The following is a 24395-nucleotide window of genomic DNA, read 5'->3' as shown; positions in this document are numbered from 1 at the left end:
GTCCCGACGACGACAAGACCCGAGCTGCTGACATGTAACTACAAGTATACATACCAGAGTTGGGCAAAACGTAATTTCAATTACAATTACAATTACTTATCAATTACTGTAATTTGAAATTGCAGAAATAAAATTACAGTTACATGTAATTGTAATTGGTAATCGCAATTACTTGATGAATCACTGTAATTGTAATTGTGGTCCGCAATTACAACTACTGGTTGAGCCAGATTAATTGCAATTACCAATTAGAATTATATGTAACTGTAATTTTGTTTCTGCAATTTCAAGTATTTTTAATGCAATTACAAGTAATTGTAATTGGTAGTTGCAATTACTTGCAATTACTCACTAAAAAACGTAATTAGATACCTATTTATTTTGATACCCATGTATTTAACCCAAGAGGTTGTTGAGCGGAAATGCGACAATTTTTTTTTTTGTTATTTGTAATTTAATTGCTGCAATTACAATGTAATTTTAATTGCTAAGACTTAAATTACAATTACAAGGTCATTTAAATTACAAGTAATTGCAATTACTTAGCTTCAAGAAGTAATTGTAATGGAGAGCCTCAATGAAAGAAGTAATAGGAGATTACTGAAAGGAGTAATTGCAATTACTTAACACGACTACAGTAATTGAGTTAATTGAGTCAACAATTACTTCAGTGTAATTGTTCTTTCGAACCACTAATTTTTATGTTTTGGACCATTTAACCGTTTCCTTATTGAAATTATAGGCCACTTTTGCTCGTGTAATTGAAGATGTAATTAAATACTCATGTAATTAATTACTGACCAACTCTGATACACACTACGATTGTAAGATCTTTCAGCAACCTATATACGCTTTGGTTTCTATCTGAAAGATAATTATTTCATATATCGATAGCAGTGTGAAGGTATCATTGGGGCAAAAAGTCCCTGGCACTTAGACCGCGTAAGGACTTAGTATCCCGTCACAGGAAATCAGCAAAACTTATTTGCGTTCGTCTTTATTTCTCAGAATACGCGACACTATAAAAAGGCAAATGCGGTAAATACTAAGTCATTAGATACAATGAGACAAACTGCAGAAAACATGATAATCGGAAAGATGAAATTATGCAATGATTAATACTAACCAATTTTTATGAAATTTTCAGTCTTCAATTGACACAGATCTACAAAACGTATTTGTTTAAATTTTCAATATAGGCCCACATAGAAAAGTTGTAAAATAACACAATTAGAAGAAAAAAAATTGTACAGTAAGGGGTTAACGAACGGATCCCTTCTTCTACCATTACAGTTTCATCAGAAATACACCAAGTCCAAGATAGAACAACAATAATCGCACAAGAGCCTCCCTAAGCATCCCTTTTCCTAAAAGTATACCAAAACCCGTCGTCCGGCAGAATCTGAAAAAGATTTTTCTTCGACACCACCGGCTTCGTCTTCTCGTTAGGCTCTATCACAAATCTCTGCAGAAGGTGAACCATCATGATCTTCACCTCCATTAACGCGAACCGATTGCCAACGCACATTCTAGGCCCAAGTCCAAAAGGCAAATAACTATAAGGAACAATGTTCTTCTTATTCTCCTCGCTGAATCGTTCTGGATCAAACCTCTCCGGGTCAGGAAAGTACTTCGGGTCCCAATGCAGCATTTGAATGGGTATCCAAACATCTTCACCAGGGTAGACAGTAGCAGGTTTGTAACCAGGCCCGGCAGGTGGTAGCTCGAACTTCTCCACGCAGACCCTGTCAGTGATCGCAACAGTGGGATACTTCCTCAGCGTTTCGGAAATCACCATCTCCATGTAGTCCATCTTCGACAAAGCCTCGTAGGTGACGTCTCCGTTCTCTTCGGCGAGGTAGCGATCCGTTTCCTCTCTCAGCTTGTCCTGAACATCCTGATTCATCGCCAGCTCCAAAGTCATGAAGCTCATCATCGTGGACACGGTGTCGAAACCAGCCACGAAGAATATGAACGTTTGGGCGACTATGTCGTCGACGGAGATTTCAGCGAGCTTCTGCTCCTCCTTAGCCTGCATCAGCAAATGGATCATGTCTGGTCTGACTATACCTTGCTCCTTCCGGATCCTAACAGTGTCCGAAATGGTCTTGCGAAAGAAGCTCTTCGTCGATTTCGGCAATATCGATACTCCCATCATCTTGCACAGTCGGGGGGACAGACTCAGCATCATGAACTTGATGGGGGTTATCGATTTGATCAGGTTGGTCATCTCGATTCCTGTCCGGTAGAACTCGTTGTCCCTGTCTTTCAGAGAGTTCACGCTGATGCCAAACGCTGATGTCGCGATCACGTCGTTTGTGAATCTTTTGAATGTCGCATTGCCATCCACCATGGAACAGAGCTCAGGATGATGGTGGAGATAGTCGAAGAAATCGTGGGAGCACTTGGAGACCAGGCCGTACATGAATCTCATTTTGCTGGACGTGAAGAAGGGGCTCAAGGTGTTCCTCATTTTCCTCCAACGATTGCCAGTTAGGGAGAACAGGTTGCTACCGAAGATTGGGTCCTGCTCTTCGTTGAGCACGTTTCTATGGTCCGTGAAGTGGTCGAAGTGTTTTATAGCGATGTCTTTGATTAATTCAGGATCTTTTAGTACGACGGTAGGGCGCAAGAACTGTATTATCCCAAAGTATTTCGCCTCCGTATGATTCGTATAAATGAACTTGATGTATTCTAAGAATGTTACTCGCGGGAACAACCATCGCCATCCAGAGTTTGGTAAATCTTGCGTGTTCGGAACCCCATGCCTCTTCCAGTAGGTGTGTTTCTGGTACAGTAATGTCGCGAACTTCGTCAAACAGACGACGACGAGAGTGACCACCAGTATTCCAAACGCATACAAGCCTGAAGCAAACTCCATCGTGGGAAATGTCCAACAGTAACGACGACCACTCATTGCCGATTTTTATAAGTGACCGCGTGCATGTATGCACAGCCACGCCTGGCCACGAAAGAGGGGATTGATACAAGATATCGGATTACTGACCTCCGAAGTTTGTACCACGATTACTCACAGAAATTAACGCCGTTTCTTAAAATAGGTATGAACATGCTCAGAAGGATGTTAGGTGGTAAAAGGTGGCAAAAGACTAAAAAATTTTTTTATTTTTTAATATCTCGGGAAACAAGGCCGAAAGGCAGTACTGTTAGGAGCTGGAAAAAAAACTCCTGAAACCCCCAAAAGTCCTGATCCCCACCATCGATGCTTCCGTAGTCCCAACGTTTAGGCTTTGTAACCTAAAGGACGAACCCCATTAATTGGGAAATGACGGAATTTGCTGTAGTTACACCGTAACACTCTTTTTCGCGAATATCTAAAATCGATGGCAGAGCGACATTTTTACCGTACAACATATTTCAAGGTCATCAAAATCGGAGAAGAGTACCCTTTTGTAAATAATTACCTACTACGGATTTTACGCATTTATATAGCAGTTTGTTGTGGTTATGCGTTTAGGTGGAGTTTAAAAGAATTTAAGAACGTCGCTGTATATTACCTTCAGCATATTGAAATTATTAAAGAAACAAAAGAATTTGAACTTTGTTCCTGTTTCTTGCAATTGACAAAGAAAATTTTTATTTCACAGAAAGACACGCAGTGTAATTGTTATAGCAATGTACAGTACTTAACTGATGCAACGATTACATTAAAAAGATAAGTCAATGTGTCGCACGGCGGCCAAGATGTTAACGATTTTTATCCAGATCCAGACCGATAAACTTGATACTTGAAATACTACATTGGATTTGATGTATTGTTAAAACAGGCACGAGGATTAATTGATCCTATTGCTTTAACGGTACTGCTACGGAGGTCGTCCACCTTGCGATATAATAGATCGATTGATAAATTGGCGAACAGGAAACGATAACGCGACAATTTTGACAAAATAATATGAAGCGTTCAATTCGGGTAATCCCCAGAGTCTTGCGAAACGATTATTTTTATTAAATAAATTTTTAAAAAATGATTTAATAGTTCCAGGTATGGGTTTGAAACTTTAATGCGAATCAGCTGTTTGGTGGGAACTATTTATCTTAACGTGAACCTTAATTATTCGATTGAAAATCACAGATAGCGAGGAAAATTAGATGCATCCCTATTATAGTATGCTGCTCGGTCGAAAGACTAAATTCGTATGTTATCAGTGACGAAACATTTTCGTTTTTAATTAGTTTTTCTTGATACTTTCACCAAGGTATTCGTGAAATTTTTCTATTTAAACTGACAACAAACACGACGCAATTTGGGCAATTTTTTAATATCCAAACTAATCAGTGGAATATGAGTGTTCAGATAATAGAACAGTATATGAATCATTTTGGGTTGAAATATTTATCGTCTCTAAACCTAAAGAACAATAAGTGTTATCAATTTCTTGGAAATCATTATGAAATTAAAGATTATGTTTATCTAGATATCTAGTTATCATTGTTATCAGCATGTAAACACTTCTCGATGTCGAACACGCGTCCGTTATTGCGTATAATTATCGTCAATATACTTCCCTCGTTATACATCAAAGCACGTGATAAATGTCATTTTAAATTACTATCGACGCTGCAAAATTTAGAGTGTGGGTGTAAAACTAAGACATTTCTAACTTTGTTCTAAATTCTGATCCTCGAGTAGCCAATTTAATTTGTTAACTATTTATAGTGGGTGCAATAAAAGGATAAACGTTGATCTCAAAGAAGTAGGATTACAAATATAAAAGAAAATGTACACAATCTATAATCTCATTCTCATGTAGAAAAAAGGAACGACATAAAATTTATTTAAAAGCTCTTATGTCGCACAAAGAGTAGAAATTTAAATGTCCCTCGCAGGAATAAACGAGAATCACTAAATAACTTTTCAATTGTATACCAACACATAATTTCGAAACTGTACATGGATTTCAATCTTACAATTTCCTTGATACAACATAACAGGGTATTCATGCTAACTCACAATGCTTCCGCTTAATTTTATTCATGACATCATACGTACAAAACAGCAAACCTGTGCGCTATTAAATTTTATCATAAGAATATCTTGGCTCAATAACAATAACGTCCAAAGACATCAATAATCACGAAAGTGATAATTAGACTGACGGATTTCGTGCATATCCAACAAACATGAATAATCAAACTAGAAAACTGTGAAGACATTAAAAGAATTGAAAACCTTGATGCAACGACTGATTTTTCCGAAAAATTATACATATTAAAGTTTTACAAATTTTTTGCTGATTATTTGAGGTAAGAATAACATAATTTTCACAATATGGACAACAAGAACATCGATTCAAGAATATTTTCATATTGTCTTCCACTTGCCAAACGTATCAAAAGAAAAAATAAATTCATTCATCTAACTTCCGTTAAATCAAAACTTTCTGTTGTCTTAAAACTAGTGTACAAGATACTTATTTTACTAAAGGAGAATCATCCCTTTTCCTCAAAGTATACCAGAACCCATCTATCGGTTGCATCTGGAAATTCATTCTATCAGACACAAGCGGTTTCGTCTTCTCGTTAGGCTCGATCACAAACTTTTGCATCAGATAAACTATCATAATCTTAATTTCCATCAACGCGAAACGATTTGCAATGCACATCCTAGGTCCGAGTCCAAAAGGCATGTACGTACAAGGGACAATGTTCTTCTTGTTTTCTTCGCTGAATCGTTCAGGATCAAACTTCTCCGGATCAGGGAAATACTGTGGATCATAATGCAACGCAGAAGCAGGGAACCACAGGTTTTGACCAGGGTATATGGTGGTACTTTTGTAACCGGGTGCAGCAGGGGGCAGTTCGTACTGCTGCACGCAGACTCTATCGATAAAAGGAATTATAGGATATTTTCTAAGCGTTTCTGAAACCACCATGTCCAGATATTCCATCTTCGACAGAGCCTCGTACGAAATCTCTCCATTATCCTCGGCAAGGTAGCAATCTACTTCCTCTCTCAGTTTATCTTGAATATCTCGATGATTCGCCAGTTCGAGAGTCATAAAGGACATGGCCGTGGACACTGTATCAAAGCCAGCAATGAAAAACCCAAATGCCTGAGCAACCATATCGTCCAGGCTGATCTTGTTCTCTGTTTGCGCGTCCCTAGCCTGCATCAACAGATGTATCATATCTGGCCTGACTATGCCAAGTTCCTCCCGTTTCTTCACAGTTTCCCTGATAATCTTTCTAATGAAGTCTATCGCTGCTGGAGGAAACACTGTTAACCCGACCATTTTGGACAAACGGGGAAACGTGCGTAACAATATAAGCTTGATTATGTTCAGAGAGCCTAAAGACCTTGAGATCTTGGTTCCCACTCTGTAGAATTCATTGTCCCGGTCCTTCAATGTATTCACACTGATGCCGTAGGCTGAGGTAGCGATCACATCGTTCGTGAAGATTGTGAACGTTTGTTTCGCGTCCACCATGGAACAGAGCTCGGGATGGCTGTACAAATAGTCGAAGAATTCGTGGGAGCTTTTGGAGACCAGGCCGAACATGAACTTCATCTTGCTGGATGTGAAGAACGGGCTCAGCGTGTTCCTCATCTTCTTCCAGCGATCACCTTTTAAGGAGAACACGTTCTTCCCAAAAAGTGGCTCCACTTTTTCGTCTGGGAAGGTCCTGTGATCCGTGAAGTGGTCGAATTGTTTGATGCCCAGTTCTTTGATCAATTCTGGGTCCCTTATCAGGGCGGTTGGGACAGTGAAGTCCATCACCCCGATGTATCTGAGGTCTGTGCGGCAGTTGTAAAGGTTTTTGATGACGTCCAAGAATGTCACACGCCGGAAAAACATTCGCCATGTTTCGTTCGGCGCGTCAGGTACTCCGCGTTTTTTCCAATAGGTGGCCTGATGATGTATCACTGTTATGACTTTCGTCAAGCAAATGACGATCACAGTTACCACTAGCATCCAGAACGCGGACCAATTCGACATCAACTCCATGGCTGGAGGCGTGTTATGACACTGCTCGCTGGCCTCTCTTGAAGTGATCACAATTACACAGGTGCGGGAGATATTAACGAGGCGTATACTATACGTACACGATAACGTTCCATCTCAGTGTATAGTGAAGACTCTGACCCTATCGTTACGTACGAGACGGATGATTTGCAACTCTCGTTTATTGCGAACTATCGCATGCGCCAACGGTAGGCTCGTCGAACATATTAGGCCGGTTTGAAGTAGTCAATTGGAACAAAATGAAGATGAAGATCAGAAAGATAAGTTTTCAATTCAGGGATCTGAATCAATGTCTCGATATATAATCCATAGTAACATAGTACGAAATTAGATATATCGATGAGAAGATACTACTTCAATGATACTTTGCAATTTCAAAATTTCACACTATATAAAAAGTGAATTTACTGTGATTTGTGAAATAACGATTGACCCACAGAATAAGATATATTAGACTCAAAAATATTGACATATATATAAATATGTAACTTCACAGTTACAGAATTACAGAAGAACTGTACAGGGTTGATCAGTGATAAAAAAAATTATTATTCTTGCAAGCCCAGTTCCAGGTATGGGTTTAAAACGTTAATGCGAATCACTTGTTCAGTGGAAACTACTTATCTTAACGTGAACATTAATTATTCGATTGAAAATCACAGATAGCCAGGAAAATTAAATACATTCCTATTATAGTATACTGCTCGGTCGAGACTAGATTCGTATGTTGTCAGTGACAAAACATTTTTGTTTTTAATTAGTTTTTCTTGATAATTCTAACAAGGTATTCGTGAAATTTTTCTATTAAAACTGACAACAAACACGACGCAATTTGGGCAATTTTTTAATATCCAAACTAATCAGTGGAATATGAGTGTTCAGATAATAGAACACTATATGAATCATTTTGGGTTGAAGTATTTATCGTCTCTAAACCTAAAGAACAATAAGTGTTTTCAATTTCTTGGAAATCATGATGAAATTAAAGATTATGTTTATCTAGATATCTAGTTATCATTGTTATCAGCATGTAAACACTTCTCGATGTTGAACACGCGTCCGTTATTGCGTATAATTATCGTCAATATACTTCCCTCGTTATACATCAAAGCACGTGATAAATGTCATTTTAAATTACTATCGACGCTGCAAAATTTAGAGTGTGGGTGTAAAACTAAGACATTTCTAACTTTGTTCTAAATTCTGATCCTCGAGTAGCCAATTTAATTTGTTAACTATTTATAGTGGGTGCAATAAAAGGATAAACGTTGATCTCAAAGAAGTAGGTTTACAAATAAAAAAGAAAATGTACACAATCTATAATCTCATTCTCATGTAGAAAAAAGGAACGACATTAAATTTGTATAAAGGCTCTTATGTCGCACAAAAAGTAGAAATTTAAATGTCCCTCGCAGGAATAAATGAAAATTAATAAATAACTTTTCGATTGTATACCAACATATTGTAATTTCGAAATTCTACATACATTCCAATCTTACAATTCCCTTGATACAACATAACAGGGTACTCATGCTAACCCACAATGCTTCCGCTTAATTTTATTCATGACATCATACGTAGAAAAAAACAAACCTGTGCGCTCTTAAATTTTAAGAATATCTTAGCTCAATAACAATAACGATCAAAGAAATCAATAATCACGGAAGTGATAATTAGAATAAACTAACTAGAAAACTGTGAAAACATTAGAAGAATTGAAAACCTTGATGCAACGACTGATTTTTCCGAAAAATTATACATATTAAAGTTTTACAAATTTTTTGCTGATTATTTGAGGTAAGAATAACATAATTTTCACAATATGGACAACAAGGACATCGATTCAAGAATATTTTCATATTGTCTTCGACTTGCCTAACGTATCAAAAGAAGAAATAAATTCATTCATCTAACTTCCGTTAAATCAAAACTTTCTGTTGTCTTAAAACTAGTGTACAAGATACTTATTTTACTAAAGGAGAATCATCCCTTTTCCTCAAAGTATACCAGAACCCATCTATCGGTTGCATCTGGAAATTCATTCTATCAGACACAAGCGGTTTCGTCTTCTCGTTAGGCTCGATCACAAACTTTTGCATCAGATAAACTATCATAATCTTAATTTCCATCAACGCGAAACGATTTGCAATGCACATTCTAGGTCCGAGTCCAAAAGGCATGTACGTACAAGGGACAATATTCTTCTTGTTTTCTTCGTTGAATCGTTCAGGATCAAACTTCTCCGGATCAGGGAAATACTGTGGATCATAATGCAACGCACAAGCAGGGAACCAAAGGTTTTGACCAGGGTATATGGTGGTACTTTTGTAACCGGGTGCAGCAGGGGGCAGTTCGTACTGCTGCACGCAGACTCTATCGATAAAAGGAACTATAGGATATTTCCTAAGCGTTTCTGAAACCACCATGTCCAGATATTCCATCTTCGACAGAGCCTCGTACGAAATCTCTCCATTATCCTCGGCAAGGTAGCGATCTACTTCGTCCCTCAGTTTATCTTGAATATCTCGATGATTCGCCAGTTCGAGAGTCATAAAGGACATGGCCGTGGACACTGTATCAAAGCCAGCAATGAAAAACCCAAATGCCTGAGCAACCATATCGTCCAGGCTGATCTTGTTATCTGTTTGCGCGTCCCTAGCCTGCATCAGCAAATGTATCATATCTGGCCTGACTATGCCAAGCTCCTCCCGTTTCTTCACAGTTTCCCTGATAATCTTTCGAATGAAGTCTATCGCTGCTGGAGGAAACACTGTTAACCCGACCATTTTGGACAAACGGGGAAACGTGCGTAACAATATAAGCTTGATTATGTTCAGAGAGCCTAAAGACCTTGAGATCTTGGTTCCCACTCTGTAGAATTCATTGTCCCGGTCCTTCAATGTATTCACACTGATGCCGTAGGCTGAGGTAGCGATCACATCGTTCGTGAAGATTGTGAACGTTTGTTTCGCGTCCACCATGGAACAGAGCTCGGGATGGCTGTACAAATAGTCGAAGAATTCGTGGGAGCTTTTGGAGACCAGGCCGAACATGAACTTCATCTTGCTGGATGTGAAGAACGGGCTCAACGTGTTCCTCATCTTCTTCCAGCGATCACCTTTCAAGGAGAACACGTTCTTCCCAAAAAGTGGCTCCACTTTTTCGTCTGGGAAGGTCCTGTGATCCGTGAAGTGGTCGAATTGTTTGATGCCCAGTTCTTTGATCAATTCTGGGTCCCTTATCAGGGCGGTTGGGACAGTGAAGTCCATCACCCCGATGTATCTGACGTCTGTGCGGTAGTTGTAAAGTTTTTTGAATATGTCCAAGAATGTCACACGCCGGAAAAACATTCGCCATGTTTCGTTTGGCGCGCTAGGTACTCCGCGTTTTTTCCAATAGGTTGCCTGATGATGTATCACTGATATAACTTTCGTCAAGCAAATGACGATCACAGTTACCACTAGCATCCAGAACACGGACCAATTCGACATCAACTCCATGGCTGGAGCCGTGTTATGACACTTCTCGCTGGCCTCTCTTGAACTGATCACAATTACACAGGCGCGACAGATATTAACGGGGCGTGTACTATATGTACATACATGATAACGCGTCATCTCAGTGTATAGTGAAGACCCTGACCCTATTGTTACGTACGAGACGGATGATTTGCTACTCTCGTTGATTGCGAACTATCGCATGCGCCAATGGTAGGCACGTCGAACTTATTATGCCGGTTTAAAGTAGTCAATTTGAACAAAATGAAGAAGGAGATCAGAAAGATAAGTTTTCAGTTCAAGTAACATAGTTCGAAATTAGATATATCGATGAGAAAATGCTACTTCAATGATACATTGCAATTTCAAAATTTCGCATTTGTATAAAAAGTGAATTTACTGAGATGTGTGAAATAAAAATTGACACACAGAACAAGATATATTAGACTCAAAAATATTGACATATATATACATATGTAACTTCAAAGTTACAGAATTACAGAAGAACTGTACAGGGTTGATCAGTGATCATGTCTGCTTTTTTAAAAGAATCTCCTAAAATGTTGAAAATTAAGTAAAATGTATGGTTGCAGTTAATATTTCTTTTTAAATTTCGATATTGAACTTACTGAAATATATAAATATATAAACATACTTATAAATCGCATTTTCAAAAATGTAAAAAATATCCATTACAATTTATCAACTAAGATTAGCAAATACAGAAAAATAAAAAGTTTATAAATAACTCTATAAATAATTGAACTGTTATTCGGTAATGGACCAGTAACAATTAAACAATGTTCATCAATAAGACGATAACATGTTTTAAAAACGAAATTAAATGTGAAAATGTTGAAACTTGAAATATAAAATTTAAAAAGAACGTCAAGCTATTTTTAATACAATCAACACATTTGTAAACACTTACCGATAAACACGAAAATTTGATGATGCGAATACCGCAGCAACATCGAAATGGAGATAGTCTGAAAGAAAAATAATTTTATATTACAGTAAACAGTTAATATTACAGTAAAATTCTCTAGATCGGAATTAAGTGTTAAATCCCTCTAAATTATTTACTAAGTGTCTAGTCGATAATATTGTAAGAAACAGTAAAAACTCCATGACAATTAGCGATGAATTGTAACTGTTGCCTGAATTCGGATTTGTATACATTAATTTATTAAAATCCCATTCGCCGAAAATCAATCAATATATTGCTCGGATCATGATTCGATTATTAAAGAAATTCCAAAGGCAAATACAATAAAAATTGCTGTGCATTTAAAACAATATTTAAGCGTTGATTTATCTGTTAGCTAGGAGCGTAAATTTTTAAAAAATCGTAGCTTTCACGGCAGAGTTGTTCGGAAAAAATATTTTGCAAATGAAAAGAGCGAAAAGAACAGATTCGCAAATAACACGCGAACGAAGTTTTATGTGTTGGAACAGACTAATTTACACGGGCGATAGTAAAATCAACCGTTTTGAGTCCGATGAAAATTGTATTATATTTGTCGTCTCTCTTGTTAATTTCGAAAATTGTACAAACGCTTCGTACACTTTCTTTTTATTATATCTATTCTACAGAACAATGAAAACACGTACCAACGCATTGCTTCATAAAAATTAGGCAATGGACCTCTATTGCACAAGGTTAGAACTATTCGAGCTGAATATACAAACCATATGTTAATACAGGATAATAGCCATAGCAAGAAGTATATAATTTTTACGAACCACAACATTTTCTTCAAATAGAATTAGGATCTGAAATACGTATGGACGAAAATGTAATAGCGATCGAGATTATCCGGTCATCGGATCGCGCAAATCAGTACTCGGCATGAATAAAAATATGTTTTTTTTTTTCATAAAAAAAAGAAAGGGATTACGATAAAGCTACAGTTACGAGGCAAATTGCGAATCGTGCGGTACGCGCACGGTTATTTGGTTGGGAGCGAATAGTGCAATTGAATTGCGATCGGTTCGGATTGAACTAGCACCTGACGCCCCGGCGATAATTTACTATTTATTTGCAATGAGCGACCTTAGCGACGGTATCGTTTAATCGTGCTTTGCAGATGCGCCGGTGTTATTTGCAAAAAAAGACCTGACGAAAAAATATAGCCTCACCACTCAAAAAGGGATTTTATTTTAAATATTATCCCCACCGTGACTCTTCGTTCGAGAGACCCTCAATATGTACAATTTTATTCCGATATAAGACGACGCTTTCTATTCCGAAATAAGAAAATCGCTATCCCCTCTTCTTCTTCTTGATCCGAAATACGACGAAAGCCGGTCCCGCGCCATCGTCTTATATCGAAGGAAAACTGTATTAGTGATATATTGGTGTAGGTCAGAAATGGCTCCGGCATAGGCTTAGAACTCGCAGGAGTTCGAGGGTTAAGTATAGCACGCCTCTAGAGATTCGAACGAAGCACAAAAACATTGTTGAAATCCCTTGACGATCCTTTATGAACAATCAGCACGATGACATGGAATCAAAATTTAACTCTTAGAATGCGAGAAACGTGATTATTATACTATCTTAATACGTTGTATCTAAACCACTTTTGACGATTTTTATGCATATATATATATATATATATATATATATATATATATATATATATATATATATATATTGACCATACCAATGAATTTGGTCAAATGCACGACTCCTTGCATTCATTTCACTGAATATCATATGCTGGAATGTTTCTAAAGTTTGGTCTATGCGAAACTACTTTCGCATCGAACGCTGCCCCCCTTGTAATAAGTAACACCATTTGCAACATCCGTTTTGTAGACGTTTTAACAATCATGCTCGCCTACATTGTATTTCACAGATTCGATCCCTGGCTATTATTCCCTGGCTTCGCCTCTTGAAGAGAAATACCTGTAAACTCGAAATTTGCCATCGAGTTTAGCTGAGAACGCTTTTGAAACAGGGCACCGTGCGAACATCCGATATTTGAAGACAGTTGTCGACGCAACAGTTTGCAACACGATAGTTCTTCGGATAATTTTTGTTGGTCACCGAGTTCCGACCTGCCGCGTACGTCAATTGATAGTACTTGAGCGAACGAAATTATACCTTTGTCTATTACCCCACGTTCGTGGTAATTTGACGATTCTCGTGCTGGTATTGAACAGCTCGTTGCCAGTGCGGCGAATGTGTACGGTCTTCTATGACATCATTGGCGCCATCATGTATGACAAAGTCGTTTTACTCTGATCTGAGATAGTAGAATTTTCATTTGTATTCGAGTCGCAAGGCTTTTGTGATTTAAAAATAGCATCGACTCCCAATTTTCCGTTTTGCCCGTCGACAATTGGCTTACGAACGTATCTTTTTTTCTCCTAATGCTGTTGTTTTTTGCAACAATTCCCATTTATCATACGGCCAATGATCGTTGCAGGGGAAGCTCCAATAATTCAATTCAATTCAGATTAAGATCGAGTAATTTTCAGTCTTGTGTTAAACTTATTGTTTTTTCTCTTCCGACATATAGGAAACAGAAGCCCACGTAATTGTTATTTTCTTTTTTATGTGTTCATTGAAACACTGTCCAAGTAACGTGTATTAACTGTTTATTACCTGTTTATTATTTGAAGCAACGTAGATATCGTTTGTTATTTGCCTTCGTGCAAATATGTTTTCGCAACAGAATTAATTTGTCACGTATGTTGCGTTTATTAATTGTGCATGTTCAGAAACAATTCAATGAATAGGACACCGTAACCATCGGACAATATTGCCGGTAAATGTTGACGAAAGGGGACCCAGCTCTAGTGACCTTCACCTTGACATCCGTTGTCAAGGTTAACATTCTGAGCAACTTTTCCGTATACATATGTCCGTCGCTCATCTTTCACGATTCGTTTCCGAAATATCCCAGAGATATTCTCTAGAGAACAATGCCACGCGGAGCGGATTGATCCAATCATTTTGTTTGGAATTATTGTGCGAAACAAGATTTTTAAGCTTCCGTTTGTAGGCTTGTGAATGAGACACTGTATTAGAATGATTGTTTAGAGTGACTGTGGACGCGACATCGTGGCGCCAACGTGTTTGGGTCCTGCGTGAGAGGAAGTCTGTTTGGGCCGAAGTGTGAAAGAAGAGTGTTTGGGTCTCGGTGGCAAGAGTAAAGTGTTTAGGGGCGCCAAGCGCAGGGCGTACGTGACTGTTTGGGTTTTCCGAATGGATGTGAAACTGATAGAGAGAGAATGAGAGTGCGAGAGAGGAAGAATGAAGGAGAGCCTTATTATAAAAGGGACGAATGCGAGGAACGTTGGGTCTAATACAGGTTGAAGGGAATCTTCTCCCCGGGTACTGTACAACCCCTCACACAAGTGAAAAACAACCAAAAAAAAAAAGGATGTTGGGTCAGTCGGTGGAGAGTCAATCAGTACAGAGAGAGTCTGTAGAGTGAGTTGATGAGATATTGAACATTGTCGTTTGAGAGTCGAGTTGTCGAAGTAAAATAAAGTACTTCGGTGAAATCGGTGTGAAATCACTCCACCCGTTACGTCACACCTAGGACGTAGGAGTTTCCTTTAAAATATTCCTACACATTTGGTAGAGCACGATTATTGAGAAGCCTGTTAATAGGCCTCCAGTAAATAAAGTGTTAATATACAAGAAACGAGCCAGCCTGGGGACCACGTTCGGGTCCACCCGGTTCTCCCGGGTCACGGGAGGACTACAGCGAATCGAATCACGGTGAACTGGTCGCATTCGATATATGGGTTGCGGAAAATATTCCAAGTGGAGACGGAACGGGAGACAAAAGTTCAATGAATAAAAAGGGATGCCGGTGGGACGGTGGAGGAGGCAGGCGAAGAAGAATAGTGTTGCAGGGTGGATTGTATTGGAACAGATCGGCCCGATGTCGTGTGCACATGACACAGGAGATACGGGGTAGTACCGCGGATAACGACAGTGCCGTACACGTGACTTTACGGTGGGTTGACCGAGGGTGGTTCCAGGTGGCACTCCAAGCACTGGAGTAACATTCACGTGTTGTTGCACGGGGCTCGCCCTCTGTCCCCGACCCTCCGACCCTCCGACCCTCGACCATTCCACCCGCCCCCACGCCCAACTACAAGTACATTCAAAGCGTTCCCCGGGCCTCTGTACGCGCGATATTACGCGGAAACTCGATGAAAGAGTAACAACGTATTTAATTCAAAATACTGGGCTAACGATAATTGTCGGGCAAATTGAATCGTCAGAATCCGACGAGAATCCAATTGAGGGGGTTCGATAGATTTAGTAATTCTTGTAGAACCGGCCGGGGCCCGCAAGAATTAGCCCCGACGCTAAACAAAACCGTTCCTTTCAGCTTTTTGCGGATGGTGCGCTCGCAGAACCGTGATTTGCGAACGTAACGAGGGCAATCAACGTAATCATGACGCAGCGAACGTTGCGTCACGGTGGACGGCCGTAACTAACTCCCTGTTCGTGTAGATGCTTGAATTTTAAATGAACCGCGCAATGTAATCTAGCGTTGTACGGTAGTGCCCCGATATATGGGAAAATTTGAGAGCCGAGGTGTCGCTTGTACAGTGGTACAGACCGTATTCCGTGATACGCGTGGAACGAAGCAGAGGGCAGCGAGTAAACGGAACGTCGGCACCGGCAGGTGTCGCGAGACAATACTAATTCAGTGAGGAAACTCTCCCGTTCTGCATTATTTTGTTTGTGAAACTGTCGTTAATACATCCGTGACGTTTTTCTGATTAATACGACACCAAACACGACACAATTTCGATCGTATTTACTTGTTTTATTCGCGACAGAGTGGAACCTCTATTATCCGAACCGATTGACAAAACGTGAGTTTTCGGATAATAGTGCAGTGTTGAATAGCTGCAGTGTTATATTACATAATTATTTGACGAAATTTGGATCACCTCGTCTCGATCTTCCTCAAAAGCTACACCCTGCGGCGATGGATATAAATTTTTAACAAATATCGCGTACAGCTGTTTCCCATATACAGAGACATTACTGTACACCGAAATTTAAAGGGCTTCGAATCCGAGATTGTAAAAGTGAACGACTCGCGACCCGATGTATTTCGCTCGAATATTTAACCGGGATTAATAAACAATCTGCCTCTCACTCTCTCGTCCCTCGCCCCTCTCTATTTCTCCCTCTCCCATCTCGTCAATACATTCGAGCGTTTCTTCTGGTAAAATTACTCATGCATGGAGTAATTGGCTTTTCACTATATCTGCCGTGAATATGTACATAGATATGGACTAGATGTAGCCCGCCGTACAATGCATTGCATTTGAATCATGGTTAGTGGCATGTAGTATTACTCATTTGTTCTGACGGTGTGAACCCATTAAACACGAGCGTAGCTATTCGTTGGTCTGTGTATGATCCAATCACTTCCTAACACCCGGGGAATACCCTGAAATTTCACGAGCCATCTGGCATCCGCGCTGTTTATGTTGGTACGTGGCTACCGATAATGCACTGATATGATTATGTCTTTGATTACACGGCAAAAGTTATCCGTTAACGAGGATGCCCTAAGCGAACGTTTAACCGGCGAGCAAAAAACATTTTGATAGATCAACGTTTTTGTCTCTTCGAGCGGGAATTTGGATAAATTGTCGTTGCGTTAATTAGAGGCGATCGAATCGGGTTCGAATGCGAGGAGGTGAAAGGTTTTCAATTTTACTGATTGGAAATACCTGGCAATCATTATCCTGGCTAACAACGTAACAGTACAACTTATTTGGAGACAATTTGATACGAAATTACCGGCTTGGGGCCTCTGTAACGAATACGATGCCCCTAATAACGTTGATTTATGCCCGCTGGTTCAACTCCAAAGGGATCGCAGAACGTGAGGACGCAGGGGTTGGGAGGGTGTAACGCAGACTACCTCAGCGCGTTACTTTGAATTGATTGCCGTATCCTTTTACACGTACCAGTTTGTCGCGTGGGTATGTATGATACCATCCCCTCGACGGGGAGGAATATATCCGGATCGAAAACACGTAGCGCATGCAACTAAATCTAACTTTAGGAGCTCTCCAGATTCATCGCCGAAAATGAAAGGCTTCCTAATTTGTAAAAAACCGTGTAAAATTCCTGAACCGGTAGATAACGCAATCGATGCATGCAAAAAAGTAAATGTCGAAATCATGACGACAGCACAAAACTCCATATATTACAGTTGAGAATGTATACTTACAAACACTAACATGATGAAAAATGCAGCAAGATACGAAGTTCTAGCCATCCACATGCTTACAAATCGATAATGTTCTCCAGTTACAACGTTTCTGTAAAATAAAGGTGAAAGAACCTGTGAGCTGTACTCCACATAAAATGTTGAAATATTTAAGAAATACGATTACTTCACAAATTTTGTACCTTAAAAAACCATTATTGTCCTCGTGTTCCGCCAAAGTCTTAATACTCGCCATTAATAAATCATCGTATCCCAAGAATTCGTCGAGTATTAATCTTGAAAATGCATCGCCAAAACATTTATCATTGACAGGATCCAAAGTAACAATTTTGACAGGAATGTTTAACCTTTGTCTGGCAACAGGCGATAATCTCAAGAAACCATATTCTAATGAATATTCTACAATATAACCATCATCTAAAAACAGTAAGTAGTTTTAAAAAATATAACAAGTATATAAACAAACGAAACTTCTTCTGATGATTACTATTATAAATTCACTCTACCTGGTCTAGATGCTTTATCAGTTTCAGAGTTCTGTTCCTTTAAAGGTTGAATAACATCCTCTGTATTAGATTTATTTACATCTTCTGTTCCAGTATTGTTTAGTACGTTTATTAATTGTATTATTTTTTCGTCGGATGTCTGAAATTTTAAGTAAGAAATTATATGAATGAAAAATAATGGGTCTAAAGAATGTAAAAATACATAGTAACGCTTCGAACGATTCGACTATTTCTCTAGACCCAACAGCAACAAACATAGATTCTAAATATGTGTACAGAGTATCTTTTAATTGATAAGACAATCCTAAGAGGAACAAACCTACATGAATAGTGATAAATTTAGAATATAATCTTTCGAATCACGAGCAGATGTTATTTGAAAAAGCTGAGGTAAGAAATTTGTTTATTGTTTAGCGTTTCTGCTTATTCATTCCGCTGGTTTATTAAATAAAGCTCCGAATATACAAAAGCCCACCATCTACCTATATCAATGTATTGTTAGATTATTTTTCTGATAAAAATAACATCGGCATGCCAATATTTGAACAATGTTTAATAAAACAAACTAATTGCAGTTGGGCAATTAGTACACGAATAGGTTATTCAACTCATATCTGAAGTTTTGGGAATCGTTTAGCAAGCTCATCTACCGTATAATATCCTATCTCGTTTACTCCTCGAGTGTCTTGTTTTTTATCTTTCTCTGCATTAGAAAAAGCTGTGTAAACCTGGTTAGAATGATTCCCTGCTTCAAAGTGCCCGAATAACGGATCCGAAATTTTCTCGAATATTTCGAAAAGTTACTGTAAATTGTCTGACAGTTGTTCAATTATTGGTACCTACTTGCTTACTGTTTGTATCTACTTCATTCCAAAGGTTCGTTGAATATGAAGGACTTGTTGTTGTATTACTTACACTTAAATTTGGATCTTGTGCCTGACTAGAAACAGTTTTAGTAACGGTTTCTTTCTCAAATAATGGTAAATTATCGTGGTGTTCATCGTTAGATATTTTACCAGCATCTCTATCTTCGTCAACGGCAGATGGTTCAATATTTATAAATCTATTAACAAAATAATGGCAACAATTAGTATGTTCGATAAAATGCCGACATCAATAAATTTTTCTTAAATATTTGTAGAGTGAATTTGCTCTTACCCATCCGTAGGTAATATGCCCAAAGCATTGATTAAATTATCAACTTTTTCTTGTCTCAGTTTCTCTTCCTTAGCATAGCTTTTTTCTATACTATAATCTTCTCCTCCATTTCGAAGTATTTCAACTCTTAATATGCCATCCCGTGGCCAATCATCTCTTATATGTTCTAAACAATTAATTGGTGCACGTGAAAATACTATGTGGATATAAGCCAGCACAAAAAATGCTAATATAGCCTGAAATACATAATTCATAATTATATAATAACTGCATCACTGTTGTATTATTTATTTGTAAATTTAACAGTATAAGCAAAAGATGATTCACCTTTAACAAAACTATAAATTCTATCACACGTCTGACAGGCCTTGGAAATGCCCTCGCATAAGTTAATGCTGCCTTGATAAATATTGCATGAAATAATCTGTCTCGAACATTAACTAGTGGGTTTAGATTGTTATTATTTCTCATATTATTATTATCCATGTTATTATTATTTAAAGTCCTCCGACTCGTATCACCACCACTAGGGTTATTACGTACAGATGCACCGTTCTGATTATTTATTACTGGTATGGCACCACCATCAGCTTGTGGCATTTTAAATATATAATATTTATTTTCAATACGTGATGGTGTATCTAACAGATTGTTCACGCACAAGCTTCATCCATTATATTTTTCAAAAAGTATATATACATGATGTACATGTTTGTTTCCACATTCAAGCGCTTTTTTATAATATTCTGAAACAGAGAAAGATGATTATACAACATAAAATATTTAATATTTTATATATTCCTTAAATATATGCTTTATATTATAAACGTTATATTATAAACAACGAATTGACGAATACTATAAAACGAAGATTTCCTCTTACAAATATATCAGTTATAAATTTCAAAATATGGATCCTGACATAATGAATATATATTTAGACTGCAATGCAATAGAAGTATAAAGTATAAACAAAAATACATTCTCACTTGCAACAAATATTAGATTGTCACATATTTATTACTGCTTTGTACAATATTTCAAAAACTATTTTTTTCGGATACATTGTACAAGAAAAAAAATAAACAATGTTACCTAGTGTTTCATATTTAAATACGTGAGAAGAACAAAAACAAAATTTTAACTTTTGTAAAACAGGTTGCATAAATTACATATAGGAAATTCGGAACATAATCATAACCAACGTGGAACATAACCTGCAACACAGCTATTTAATGGACCATAACCTATCTGACAATTATATTTTTCATTACAAACTGATAACAACTTTCAACTAAATTAATCTGTTTTTGTGATTATGCATAAAATTTACTACTTATTACAAGCAGTGTGTAGCAACAAAATATTTTGTTACGTAATTAAGTAGTTTAAAATATTAATTACATATCACAAAGAGATTTGGAAAACATTGTTTATTGTAGATTTTTCTATGCATATATTCGGTTTTTAATAAATCATTAAAATCCGGACATGACATTTCACAGCTGACACACGGGACCGCTGACAATTTTTAAGACAAATCAACCATATCGTACCTTGATTGAAAGCACAACAATAAATTTGATGCTATATTCCAACGATATAGTTCCTTTGGATGTCACTAAAGATAATCACAAATTCTTGAAAATCCAGGTTGTAAGTAATAAGAAATTCGACTTTCGTCAAATTGTCACTTCATCATCATATGTTTTGATATTCCGGAACACGTATATTTAGTCCCTAGCTCTGTAATGCTGCCAACTTTATAATACCAGAAAATTCTATAAACTGATGACTCTGAAAATCTCTATTCCGTCTCATTTTTTTATTGGCGCTTTATTGTTGATTGACCAATAGTGCGATTCGATCACCCTAAAACTATTCAACGATACGATCATTTCAAATCCAAGCGAAACACATCGAGAGAACAAAACTGAACAAAACTTACTGATGTACAACAACACGGACCTCAAACTTTGTATTGCAACCGATATTACATTCCTGAAAGTATTATTACTTTAATTTATTGCAAGAGTATTACTATATATATGAAGTATATTTCTGTATAATTTTATACAAATACATATCGTTGAGGTATATTAAAATTTGTTTATGACTTAAGATACCATGTACGTACATAAAAATTAAGACATTTACTTCATATATTTCTAGAATATGAATTCACCAACATCGCCACAAACGCCTTTAAGTTTTGAATTAAAGGCAATAATAAACAATAGAAATGTATTAAGTATGAGAAGTCGAATGAAGGGTACAGTACACAATTTATTCGCATATATCTATAATAATTTATAAATATGTAATTTAATGTGTATGTTTTCAGTACTTAATAATCTGAATGAAAATAATCAGAAGTATTTAGAAGAAAAGGAACAGAATTTAAGATATCAAGCTATTCAAGAAATTTTAACAACAGAAGTTACTTATTTGCGACAATTAGAAATATTGACAGAGGTTCAATTTATTCGCATTTATACATACTTGATAATGATCATAATTATTAACGGAATTAAATTAATTTTATGTTCTTTCAGTTCTTCGTACAACCTATGATTGAAAGAAAATTGTTAGACCACATTCTACTTTCAACGTTGTATGAAAATATAAAAACATTATATAATGTTAGTGGAGAATTAGTAAAGGAATTAAAGCAAGACCCACAGAATATTGCTGGTGCGTTTCATAAACTTGCACCATTTTTTAAATTATACTCTGTTTATGCTTATGATTTTGAACAAATTTTATCTTTATTACAGGTAACGTGTTATTTCAAATTTTCTTCACTGAAAATTATTTGTATGTGCTGAGCATTATTTAAGAAATATCTTTTTCAGACGAAACAAGAAAATGATTTTACTTTTAAAGATTTTATTAGTAAACAAGAGTCTAGACCAGAGGTTGGTAGAAAGTTACCTTCATTATTGATTACACCCATACAGAGGGTACCTAGATACAAATTACTTTTACAAGAAGTTCTACAACATACTCCTAATAAGCATAGAGAGTATAATCTTTTGCAAGGTAAATATAAAATACAAATTAAAATAGTTTATTTACAACTATGTTCTCCTTCAATATTTAGTGATATATACCAAATGAACTTTATAGTGTGCTTAGTAGAAGTTGAAAAAGCAGCAAGACATATAAACGCCTTAGTCGAAGAGCACGAGGAAGCGCAAAAATTATTAAAACTTCAGAAATGTATTGTAAATCCAATTAATCTGGTAAAACCTGGTAGAAAGTTGATTAAACAAGGAGCATTAATGAGAGTGTCAAGACGAGGAAATTCTGCATATAGAAGATATTTTGTTCTTCTCAGTGATACTTTATTATATTGCAAAGGAGATCCAGAAAACTCGTTAACTGTTTGTTGCGTTTTACCACTGAATAAGTGTAAAATTGAACGTGTTTTGGGTGGTGGACTGTTCCGTGTCACGTGTTTAAATGAAACACTTCTACTTTATTCTGAGAAAGATGATAGTAATTTATGGATAGAAGCAGTACTAAATTCTATAAAGAAGGTATAATCAAGTATAATCTTAATTACTTTACGTATCAGAATTACATGCAATTTCTTTCCTTATTGTAGTATGCAGAGTGTAGGCAGACTTTACGAAAAGATAGCAGTTCAAGGAAACCATTGAGGCACAACAATCTTAATTTATTCCCATCCGAAAATATACCACTAGCTATTGGCAAAAGGAAAAGATCCGATGGAGAAACTGAGGTTGATATATCATCCTTTTATTGGAAAATTTGTTCTTTGTGCTTCTTTCTATTTTTAAAGAAATTCACATCAACATAACTTTACTGTTATTAAATTGACAGGTCAATTTAGATGCATCAAGAATTATGTATCTAAAAAAGGATAGAGAAGCAGATGCAGGTGTCCAGTTAGAAAATAATTGTTTCGTACTACTAAAAAAATTGAAGAGATTAAAAACTGGTAATCACACAGAATATGTTGAACCCTGTTTGAGAAATATTAATTATGTAAGTTTTGATATAGCAGAATTATTGGTCAATAATAAGGGAAACGTGCACTATCAGTTCATTTATATTTCTTACAGAATTTTGAAGGGAAAGAAAATGAACATTCTGTAAAAAATACTGCGTCATATTTATCTCCTGCTGCATCTTCAAATTTTGAAGAACAAACTACGTCAACATTTAAATCTGTCACTGAACTTTTTTCATCTATTGGATCTTCATTACGGGAATTTTTTAGATTTAGATAACGAAATTGAGATTAAATCTAATATGATGTCATAATGAAGCAATTCATTTATATACGTGTGTTTCCTAATTTCCTACGAAAAACATTTCAAAGATAAGAATAAGGATGATTCACTTATTCAAGAAATATACAGTAAATTATAAAAATATTTGTACAGCAACGTAGTGTATTTTACATATGTGATGTATTACATACAATTCATGTTTTAAAATAAAACCTTTTGTATTACATTAAACACTTTTTTAAATTGTAATCATTCCATCATAATTCTTTTGAGTTGGAATATATTGTCTGTGAACTTTCATTATCTTTTCTTCTATTATATACAGGGTGGGTCAGAAATTGTTACGATTTCACAATTACTGTACTACGATTTGTTATCCACCCTATATATTCTCAGTTGACATGCTTAGCGGAAATGCTACATTCTGGTCTTCGATTTTAAATCGATTGAAGATGTCAGTCACTATCCACATTTTAAATGAAATATAATAACAATTATACGATCGTTCCCTTTCGCAATGAAACATCACAAACTGACATATGTATGTTAAGTGAAATATTTTTTACTTTTATATGGTGTTTGTGAACCAAGATAGATGATAAATAATAATTTATTTCCATGATAATTAATAGAGATATAAGTACAAACAATGTCAGAGTTAAACATAAGTACCTTATTGTTCTGAATATTTGAATATTTTTGCATTTTACAATACATGTATGTTTATATATGTGTACTTCACTGTGTGTAC

General features: G+C 36.6%; 3 protein-coding genes and 1 pseudogene across 6 annotated transcripts in view; 1 reads left to right on the top strand and 3 right to left on the bottom strand.

Moving 5' to 3' along the window:
• The window catches only part of LOC143358792 (membralin), a 135259-nt gene extending 114122 nt beyond the window's left edge, over positions 1 to 21137 (bottom strand). Inside the window, exons 1-8 of one of the 4 annotated variants that reach the window (XM_076796265.1) lie at positions 20939 to 21137; positions 19710 to 20128; positions 19383 to 19618; positions 19068 to 19287; positions 18225 to 18363; positions 17901 to 18135; positions 17719 to 17809; positions 11418 to 11475 (exon numbers count right to left, since the gene is read on the bottom strand). In XM_076796265.1, the coding sequence (XP_076652380.1) occupies positions 11418 to 11475; positions 17719 to 17809; positions 17901 to 18135; positions 18225 to 18363; positions 19068 to 19287; positions 19383 to 19618; positions 19710 to 19982 (1252 nt within the window). In that variant the 5' untranslated portion in view covers positions 19983 to 20128; positions 20939 to 21137. Of the gene's footprint in view, positions 1 to 11417; positions 11476 to 17718; positions 17810 to 17900; positions 18136 to 18224; positions 18364 to 19067; positions 19288 to 19382; positions 19619 to 19709; positions 20129 to 20477; positions 20551 to 20938 lie in introns of those variants that run through there. The other 3 variants (XM_076796247.1, XM_076796274.1, XM_076796255.1) reach the window with 3 other exon arrangements.
• Positions 1045 to 7123, bottom strand: LOC143361644 (uncharacterized). The gene is made up of 2 exons (XM_076801218.1): positions 5439 to 7123; positions 1045 to 2926 (listed from the first exon to the last, which is right to left on the bottom strand). Exons 1-2 carry the CDS (start codon positions 6969 to 6971, stop codon positions 1352 to 1354), a joined length of 3108 nt encoding a protein of 1035 aa, XP_076657333.1. The 5' UTR covers positions 6972 to 7123; the 3' UTR covers positions 1045 to 1351.
• Positions 8439 to 10569, bottom strand: LOC143358663 (cytochrome P450 9e2 pseudogene; annotated as a pseudogene).
• A 112-nt stretch (positions 21138 to 21249) lies between the features above and the next one.
• On the top strand, positions 21250 to 23873 carry LOC143358916 (rac guanine nucleotide exchange factor JJ). The gene is made up of 9 exons (XM_076796448.1): positions 21250 to 21476; positions 21555 to 21654; positions 21727 to 21857; positions 21938 to 22159; positions 22238 to 22424; positions 22512 to 22924; positions 22993 to 23130; positions 23232 to 23396; positions 23474 to 23873. The coding sequence occupies exons 2-9, from the start codon at positions 21558 to 21560 to the stop codon at positions 23639 to 23641; spliced, it is 1521 nt and encodes a 506-aa protein (XP_076652563.1). The 5' UTR covers positions 21250 to 21476; positions 21555 to 21557; the 3' UTR covers positions 23642 to 23873.
• The last annotated feature ends 522 nt before the right edge of the window (positions 23874 to 24395 follow it).

Source organism: Halictus rubicundus, chromosome 1 (genome assembly GCF_050948215.1).
Source record: "Halictus rubicundus isolate RS-2024b chromosome 1, iyHalRubi1_principal, whole genome shotgun sequence".
In the NCBI taxonomy this organism is placed as follows: domain Eukaryota; kingdom Metazoa; phylum Arthropoda; class Insecta; order Hymenoptera; family Halictidae; genus Halictus; species Halictus rubicundus.
This window is presented reverse-complemented; position numbering and strand designations above follow the sequence as displayed.

Excerpts from the sequence above, each read along its gene's own strand:
- LOC143361644 (XM_076801218.1), bottom strand. The coding sequence starts at position 6,971 with ATGGAGTTGATGTCGAATTGGTCCGCGTTCTGGATGCTAGTGGTAACT. Across the intron at positions 2,927-5,438 it reads ATGATTCTCCTTTAGTAAAA|AAATCGGCAATGAGTGGTCG; the intron begins TAAGTATCTTGT and ends GGTCACTTATAA.
- LOC143358916 (XM_076796448.1), top strand. The coding sequence starts at position 21,558 with ATGAATTCACCAACATCGCCACAAACGCCTTTAAGTTTTGAATTAAAG. Across the intron at positions 21,655-21,726 it reads TATGAGAAGTCGAATGAAGG|TACTTAATAATCTGAATGAA; the intron begins GTACAGTACACA and ends GTATGTTTTCAG. Across the intron at positions 21,858-21,937 it reads AATTAGAAATATTGACAGAG|TTCTTCGTACAACCTATGAT; the intron begins GTTCAATTTATT and ends ATGTTCTTTCAG.